Source organism: Trichomycterus rosablanca, chromosome 9 (assembly GCF_030014385.1).
Source record: "Trichomycterus rosablanca isolate fTriRos1 chromosome 9, fTriRos1.hap1, whole genome shotgun sequence".
NCBI lineage: Eukaryota > Metazoa > Chordata > Actinopteri > Siluriformes > Trichomycteridae > Trichomycterus > Trichomycterus rosablanca.
Genome location: NC_085996.1, coordinates 39,074,573 through 39,084,024, shown reverse-complemented (window position 1 = coordinate 39,084,024; position 9,452 = coordinate 39,074,573). Strand labels below are relative to the sequence as shown.

Genomic DNA, 9,452 nt, shown 5'->3' with positions numbered 1-9,452 from the left:
TAAACACAGATACATGTAGAGCTGTAACACTGATGCAGATTCAGTACTACCCTAGGTATTATTGTGCCAACCTCTGGGACAAGAGGGTACAAAATAATTCTGGTAATTTACACAGGTTTTATGGATCCACCAGTTTCATACACCAGGAACACAACCAGAACTTCTCTTCATACATGAAACATGCCACAGATGTTTATCAGACAGACTACCGTGTTGCTGTGAGGTTACCTCCATGAAGTTCCTCTCGCAGAGAATCTCACGTGAAGCCCATTGCGTGTTCTCACAGGTCTTTTTCACCTCATATACACTTTCAGAAGAACCGAACATCCTGAAGCGCAGACCGATATCGAAGATAGTATCATCCTGAGAAACAAAAACAAACGAAACAACTTAACAGCTAATTTTGAATTACAATTTGAAGGTTTTTATTATTAAAACATCAACGCTACCTTGTTCTGTGAGAAGCAGCCAAGTAGTGACGTGTAGACTTTAGTGTTCCCCCAGGGATCCGAGTCGATGCTGTAGCCACACTTGGCCGCCACCGTGGGCGTTAAAGGCACAAACGTCGAACCATCTGAAAGTACGTGACCAGGATCAGACCAGCTGCAAACCCAAGTTTACGATAGTTGTAATACCTTTTTATTTTATTTCTAAAGGTCTTGTTAGATTAGACAAGTCTGATAGGTGCCACAACCAAAATCCACTGGATCTGGGTGCACATTCTGTTCCGTGAATCAGACATTTTATTATCATTCAGACCGTTCACATAAAACAAGAAAATATTTAAATGACTATTGTGACCCCCAGGAGTTCTGATTATCATTAAATAACAAGTAGGCACAAACTCCTGCAAACCTCAAAGTCTGGCTTTGCTTTTCCCTCTATAATTATTGGATGGAGATGGAGATTGCATTGTTTAGGGTTTATCCCAATGTTTGTTGTCACCCTACTTTCTAGAAGAATGCTTGTGACCAGTTGAAAATCTAGAACGCTTTCCTGTTATACTCACTGGATAAGAAATGTTCTTTTTTCCCCCCTAAATGGCTTCTCAAACATGATTGAGAAGATTTGGGATCCATTTGTTGGTTTGTAAAGAGGGCAAACCTTCTATTCACCCCAGACTGAAATTGTTGGCATAGCTGGTCATCTGCTGTATTGATTAGAGCTGATTATTGATACTGCGGTTAGTGTGCGTGTTTGCATAAATGTTTTGTTCCTGAGGGAATACTTGTTACACACAAGTCATTCAGATGTAAATTCACCCCCCAACATTCAGATGTCCCCTAATATACAGTGCAAAATATAAACATATTCCACTCAACAGCTTTGCATAATGTTAGGATCCATTAGTTGTTGATATGGAATGGCATGAATGCCCCCATCCCGAATAATCAATACATTGCTACAGCCTTGCTTATACATTTATAATGAATACCTGCAAGCCAACTATATGAGGGATCTTCAAAAAGTTGAGGTGAGGGTGGAGGAGGAGGAATCGCTCATGTCTGAGAGACTGAGAGACACGCTTACAGTCCGGATTTAGCTCCATCTGATTTCCACCTTTTTGGACGCTCAAAGAAGCTTTAAGGGGAAGATGATTTTCATGTGATGATGATGTGAAAGCAGCGGCGCATCAGTGGCTAAGAGCTCAACCAAAAACATGTTTTGCTGACGTCATTATAAAGTCGGTACAACGCTGGAAAAATGCATCGGAAGGTGACTATGTAGAAAAGGGATGTCATTTGTTTTTGAAATTCTTAATAAAGAGTTTTTAAAAGTGTGGAAACTTTTTGAAGATCCCTCGTATGTTTTACCAAAACTTAATTAACAAAGATTTAAAAAAAATTAAAAGGCACAAAACTGCAAACACTATGTCGAGCATGATAAGAACATGCACACGTCTGTTATAGGTCCAAAACACTTGCTTTTTATTAACGGCATCACTATAATGATACAATTCTGTGAGGTTTCTAATGGAAGAAAATTAGCTAAATGTTTTTATCACCAATTAGAATTTTAATTAACAGACTACAATAAAATGGAAGCTACAAGGTTCTGCTGTATTCATTTGAACACATTTGATCATCCAGATTGTTTGATTTTAATGCCGTATCAGCACAATGAGGCTATTTATATGGCGGTACATAGGTTGCATCCTAAGTCTGTCATTTAAAACCAATTATAAAAGATGTTTTAGAATTAAATCTGTCAAAAAATGTAGCATTTTCCCTGGTGATGTCTTAAGCAGGTTTTGTATATTGTTTCCATTAAAGAATTTGGTTCCTTCTGTGTTTAGTGTTTGGCAGTCTGTCAGTATGTGTTTAATTGTTAGTCTAGCTTTGCATAGATGGCAGGTTGGTGCATCTCCCCCTGTAAGAAGGTGCTTGTGTGTTTTGATCATCCAGAGAGGAAATGCATGCAAACTCCACACAGAAAAAATTTGGACCGCCCCGCCTGGGGATCAAACCCAGGACCTTGCTGTGAGGCGACAGTGCTACCCACTGAGCCACCGTGCCACCCTGCTTGACTAAGTAATCAAGGGGCCATTACATGTTTAAAATTTGTTTTGAATTGTCATTTATATAAATAGAATTATGCTTTACTAAATGCATTTTCATTTAATTTCATTTAATGTGACACATGCATTGACAGAAGGAGTTGTATTACTGTATATGTGCTGTACACATGTGGCACGAGCTTTAATCTTTACTTCACGTTCAGAAATACTTACTGAGGGCATCAACTTCAAGATGATTGTCATCAACTAGAGAGCCATCCAACCTAAACAGCATTGTATTTCCCAGACACTCCGCCGTCAAGCCTCCTGCAATGCAAAGAACCAGACGTGAGGATTTTAAATGGGAATATATATGGGAATATATATATATATATATATATATATATATAGTAAAGCCACAATGTATAAATTAAAACTGGGTGAAAAGTTGAAGCTTACTTTGTTCGAGAGTGTTTTGTGCCAGGGCCACGACAGCAATCACTAAAAGCCACAGGGCACTAATAAAAACACATGGTTCACCTGGTGAATTACATCAGGTAAGGTTTATTTCACACCAAACTAATTCAGAAAACTTACCAAAGATTAAATGTGTAAGGTGTCATCTTAATCCGAGGAACACCTGGGTAATTTAGATGTTCAGCAACTTTACCAACCCGGATTAAAGGTAATAAAGGGTTTTGTGGGAATAATATTTTCTCCAGATACAGAAAACCAACAACACCAGGCGTACAGGACTAAACTAATGACCTACTCAATAACATAACAGTTTAAGATTTTGGGTTTCTGGTAATAAACCAGTTTTAAGTGGCCATAAGATAGTAAAACCACCACAACAAAAGTCAGTCCAATCCAAAGTTTAACAGCTCAAACTCGATAAAGGGTTTAACGAGGCCTAAGTAAACTCTGTGCCAATCACACACAGGTGATCCCAATAATCCTGATACCTGCCACGATTGGTTCAAACTAATACTTCACTTAGCGTCCTTAAAACTATAGGGTCTCGTAAATACACTGATCAGCAATAACATTAAAACCACCTCCTTGTTTCTACACTCACTGTCCATTTTATCAGCTCCACTTACCATATAGAAGCACTAAGTAGTTCTACAATTACTGACTGTAGTCCATCTGTTTCTCTGCATGCTTTGTTAGCTCCTTTCACCCTGTTCTTCAGTGGTCAGGACCACCACAGAGCAGGTATTATTTAGGTGGTGGATGATTCTCAGCACTGCAGTGACACTGACATGGTGCTGGTATGAGTGGATCAGACAGCAGCGCTGCTGGAGTTTTTAAATACCGTGTCCATTCACTGTCCACTCTGTTAGACACTCCTACCTAGTTGATCCACCTTGAGATGTAAAGTCAGAGACGATCGCTCATCTATTGCTGCTGTTTGAGTCGGTCATCTTTTAGACCTTCATCAGTGGTCACAGGATGCTGCCCATGGGGCGCTGTTGGCTGGATATTTTTGGTTGGTGGACTATTCTCAGTCCAGCAGGGACAGTGAGGTGTTTAAAAACTCCAGCAGCGCTGCTGTGTCTGATCCACTCATACCAGCACAACACACACTAACACACCACCACCATGTCAGTGTCACTGCAGTGCTGAGAATGATCCACCACCTAAATAATACCTGCTCTGTGGTGGTCCTGTGGGGGTCCTGACCATTGAAGAACAGGGTGAAAGGGGGCTAACAAAGCATGCAGAGAAACAGATGGACTACAGTCAGTAATTGTAGAACTACAAAGTGCTTCTATATGGTAAGTGGAGCTGATAAAATGGACAGTGAGAGTAGAAACAAGGAGGTGGTTTTAATGTTATGGCTGATCGGTGTATATCTGTTTGTGAGAAATGGTCTGTATGAGTTTGTGTCTGGGTTTCTTGTCTCTCTGCCTACTTTGGTACTTCTCAAAAGTTCATTTTGTTACTGACCCCTGTCATACCCCTCTGCCATCCTAAGGGGCCATAACACTATCAATTAAAAGGTTTGAATCCCGGCTCTGGCACTTAGCCACTGCTGGGCCCTGGAGCAAGGCCCTTAACTCTCTCTGCTCCAGGGGTGCTACTCCCGCTTCTAAACAAGCTAGGATGTTTGAAAAGAGAACTTAATTTTGATGTACATGTACGTATGACAAAAAGGCATTCTTTAAAAAATAAGATAGGGTATAGGTATATAGCAAAGGCTCAGATGGGTGGTAGCTCATCACTTTGTGCCAAAACACAGCTTTAGTCTTATACCAATTCACTTGCACAACTGCAATAATTAAACTTTTTAGTTTCTAAATGATTGTTTGTTTGTTTATTTGGATCTTAAAGTGACATTTTCCACTTTGGTTTCATTCCACAGCTTTTTAAAACCAATGTACTTATATCGGTTTTTTTTTTAATTAAATTGTTGTTTAATAATTTTGTCCCTGATAAATTTTCACTCTCACTTTGCTGTTTCACCATCAGAAGTAAATGTACATAAATACAACTTTTTAAAGCCAATTTAAGCTACATAATAGGAGTCACACCCTAAAATACTCTAATGTGCCTTCTCTCGAACAAATATACAAACTAAGGGTACAAAATGCATACCACTGCAGAAAAAAAAGCATCATTTTTATTTCTGTAAGCGCTTTCCAATCAAGGAACAAGGAGCAATTTTGCAAAAGAACATTTACATTTTTGTCACCTTTACATACACCAATCAGTCAAAATATTAAACCCACGGGTCTGTCTGAAAACCTAGTGATCTCTTTATATAGACACGCTTTACATTATCCTACACTCCAGAGAAGAGGGCATGTCTAAATTCTTACATTCATTAAAAATGCTCCTACTGAGGCGCCTTAATTCTGAGTGATGTGATCTGGCTGAATAACGAGGGAGCGGCCGACACTTCCTCAGCACTGAGGGCAATCCCAGCATTCAGTGCGGCACGACTTTTCTCACATAAAACTACAAACATGGTGGACGAATTATTTTCTAAGTCTACTGTATAAGTAGTGAGTCTAAATAATCTGATTATGAGCTCCATGTCTGATTAGAATCCTCTCTACTGAGGCAGCTGATCAGGTAGGTAGTAGCGAGCTCACTAGGTTTTCACACAGACCCCTAGACTCCACAAGACATCGGTCCTGGATTATCTGAACAAGGATTTTTCAGAAACAGTCAGCCTTCTTCCACTGCTCCAATTTCCAGTGTTAATGTCTATGTGAACGCTGTAGGTGCATCTGACTGGTCAGCAGCCCCATACACAGATGGGTTAGATGCTCTGTGTTGTGACACATTCACTATTACCATTATAAAGAGTATCTGCAAATTCTGTTGTTGGTTGGTACCAGGTTCCACAGACTTTATGTCCTCTGGCATCTATAAGTCTTGGTCACACAACAGCCTGTTGATTTTGAACCGATGCAACTGCCATTTCTACAGTTTAATCTACACTTAATCACCCATAATGCCGAAGTAAACACGTTTTTATATACATGTCATTAGAGTTTTCCAAAAATTGCTCTCTTTTTCAAATGTATTGAGACTCTTTATTCAATACTCAAAGTAGAAGCCCATTTTTGCACCCATTTCAGCTACAACTCTTCTTAGATATGTCTTTAAACCTGGATTGGGGCAGTTTACCACATTCTTCATGGCATATTCTCTGTGAACTGCCATCTTCAGGTCCCTCCACTTTTGTTCGATGGGGTTTAAGTCTACGCATTTGGCTGGGCGATTTAACGTCGTTCAGAGACTTGCACCAAAACCAGTCCAGTGTTGTTTTAGCTGTATGCTTCAGGTCACTGTCTGGCTGAAGGGTAAACTACCATGTTTTACTGTAGAGATTGTATAAATTGTATAAAGTTTTATTTTATCAGACCAAATTATTTTTACTTTTTACTTTTGTTGCCAGCATACTTTGCATGGTGTTTATCAAACTCCAAGCAGGATATCATATGGAGTACTTCACAGATGGTTGTCTACCCTACAGGTCATCTCTGCACCAATCTGTTAGAGCTCTTCTAGAGTGACCATTGGGTTTGTTCTTACCTCCCTGACCAAGGCCCTTCTTTCCCAAAATGTCCAATTTGGTTGTGCCAAGCTTCTTCCATTTCAAACATATCCGAACCAGCATGGTCCTAGTGTCTCCAATATTACCTCAGTTATTGTATTATACATCATATACAATTTACATATGATTACAACAGAAATTGCCACAGCTGGAAGACCAGAGCGAGTTATATAACACAAACGTGGTCAGTCTGAAGGATTAGAGCTTTACAGTCGTGTCTTACAGTCTAATAATAATAAAAATTGCAGCTGAATGTTGTTAATAGCCTTTTGTTAGTTTCTCCTCACAGTCGACGATCGTCTGGTGTAAACTCTGTTTGGCATCTTCAAAATCAGCATTTATTTCCAGGGCTTTTCTAAAGTCTCTCTCAGCATCCTGAAAATAACCTGTGTGAAATAATACATTATATTACTTACTTAGGAAATACAAACTAGCCAAATATACATAAAAATTAAATATTCCTTACAATGTGCCAAATGCATGTTTAAATCACAACTGGATTCATGACAGGGATTTAAAAATATATATATTTTATTGAACTAAAGTCCATTAAAGAAAACTGACGTCTGAAAAGATTCCTCTTAGATTTCTAAAGTGGCACTTGGGTGGCACAGAGGTAAAGCACGCACATCAGAGCTGACGTCTCGGGTTCGAATCTCAGCTCTGCTACCAGCAGGCTAAGCGCTATACACGGGCAATGATCAGCTCATCCAAGGGTGGGAGGGCTGGATTCCTCATGACTGCTGCAGTTACGACCACTGCTGGCTGATTGATAGTGCTGCACAGAGACTGAGACTGGTGTGTGACTCTCTATGCACGATACAGATCTCCGTATAAATCAGCCTCGTACAGGTAAAAATGTAGCACTCATACTGCAGCGTGTCGGGTAAAAAGATGGGGCGGTAATTGGATTGGGAGGAAAATTGGGGGCCTAACAATAGCTGCATGGCAGAGCCGGGATTAGAACCCACAGTCTTGCAACTACCGACTAGGCTACCACAGTCCCTACACATAGCATCCTTTAAAATGAAAGAAACACAGAAATGACTACAGTCCAGATCTGTGTTATCACAGGCTTATGCCACACGTAATAAACTTCATTTGAACATTATATTTTCTCAAGGTTTTAATAAATGCAAGTGTAATTGTGTAAAGACTGAGTGAGCTGTTGCTTGAATGAAAGCATAATGTAAATGTCAAATGAACCTTGTGTTTGACCAGCATCCAAAGTAAATAGAATATAAACTGTAAACAGTAACTGTAAACATACCCAGTCTGTACCGTATTAATCCTCTGTTATAGTACGGGACCTCGAACTGACTGTGAGCCTCTATCGCCGCTGTGTAATCATCCATCGCTTCATAGAAATCGACTCTGAAATACTTCACCTGTCCACGATTATTGTACGCAGTGGCCAAATCCTTACCGTCACATTCTCTGTCATGAGAAAAACAGTCAGATAATACCAGGTTTATACTGGTAGAGAACACACAGACACATCTACGAGGACAACACTTTCACTTTACAGTCAGTCACTTAACAAACACTTTCACTTTACAGTCAGTCACTTAACAAACACACACACACTTATAATTTTTTTTGCAGTTCGTATTTTTATCCCCAGTTCACCTCACTTGGACGTCTTTGGACTGTGGGAGGAAACCGGAGCTCTCGGAGGAAACCCACAAAGACATGGGGAGAACATGCAAACTCCGCACAGAAAGGACCCGGACCGCCCCACCTCGGGATTGAACCCAGGACCTTCTTGCTGTGAGACAACAGTGCTACCCACCAAGCCACCGTGCCACCCCTCATCCACTGATGTTTGTATGTAAAAATGTACTATATTTATTCAGGTTGTTCTTTTGTTGAAGTGTGTCTACATTTCTGGCTTCCTCTGTATATTATATATGTTCTGTATGTTCATTACAAGTAAATTACCTGTTTTTAATTTACATGTACAAGTTAACAGTTAAATCCTTGGCACTATTTAGACAACAGTGAACTTAAGTGTAAAACATGTAGACAAAAAGGGATCACAAAATTAATAAACATAAATGTTTTACTATGTTTTGCTTAAGAATCAAGCATCAAGATCAATACAACAAAATGTACTGGTGTGATAGATTCTGCCCTATTTCAGCTGATTTAGCCCTAAACCACATCTATACAGTTATCTAGTGTAAATTCACCTGGATTTGGTGCAGTTATTGATGAACTGTGTGTACAACTCCTCTGCTCGATCAAAATTATTTCCATTAAACTCATTATTCGCTTTATTTAGGACTAATTTACTCTCCTGCGGCTGTGTGTGATCCTCCATGTGTTCCAGCTGACACAACAACATTTCCACAGTCGGTCATTGTTATGGTGCGTCTTCAGACACACGCCATCTAGCGAGCAGGAGACTCGGGAGGATGAATCGACTCTTGTATCGATTCCATTCTTTTCACACACACACACACACACACACACACACACACACACACACACATGTCGGGAATCGTCCCTTTGTTTTTTACACACATACCAAAAATCGAAATCGGAGTCGACTCAGTAATTTCGGGAATCGACCCTCTGGTTTTCACACACATACCAAGAATCGAAATTGGAGTCGACTCAGTAAGTTCGGGAATCGCCTTACTTGTTTTCACACACATACTAAAATTCGAGATCGGAGTCGACTCAGTAAGTTCGGGAATCATATCACTGCGTATAAAGAATTACAATAATCAATGCGTGAAAAAAATGAAGGCATGAACCAGGGTTTTGGCATTGGTAATGGTGAGTATAGGTCACAGCCACAATTTAGGAAATTCATGAGATTGAAGAATCTAGAGCACATCTCTCTTCAGGTTTCTAGATCCTCTTTCAAGGACTTTC

General features: G+C 39.8%; 1 protein-coding gene across 1 annotated transcript; it reads right to left on the bottom strand.

Annotated features, from left to right (window-relative positions):
• Positions 1-5,109: 5,109 nt before the first annotated feature.
• ttc32 (tetratricopeptide repeat domain 32) lies at positions 5,110-8,900 on the bottom strand. The gene is made up of 3 exons (XM_063001470.1): positions 8,762-8,900; positions 7,840-8,006; positions 5,110-6,955 (listed from the first exon to the last, which is right to left on the bottom strand). Exons 1-3 carry the CDS (start codon positions 8,890-8,892, stop codon positions 6,828-6,830), a joined length of 426 nt encoding a protein of 141 aa, XP_062857540.1. The 5' UTR covers positions 8,893-8,900; the 3' UTR covers positions 5,110-6,827.
• Between the last annotated feature and the right edge of the window lie 552 nt (positions 8,901-9,452).

Coding starts and splice junctions, on each gene's coding strand:
- ttc32 (XM_063001470.1), bottom strand. CDS start 8,892: ATGGAGGATCACACACAGCCGCAGGAGAGTAAATTAGTCCTAAATAAA. Junction 8,007..8,761: donor AATAACTGCACCAAATCCAG/GTGAATTTACAC, acceptor TTCTCATGACAG/AGAATGTGACGGTAAGGATT. Junction 6,956..7,839: donor ATTAATACGGTACAGACTGG/GTATGTTTACAG, acceptor TATTTCACACAG/GTTATTTTCAGGATGCTGAG.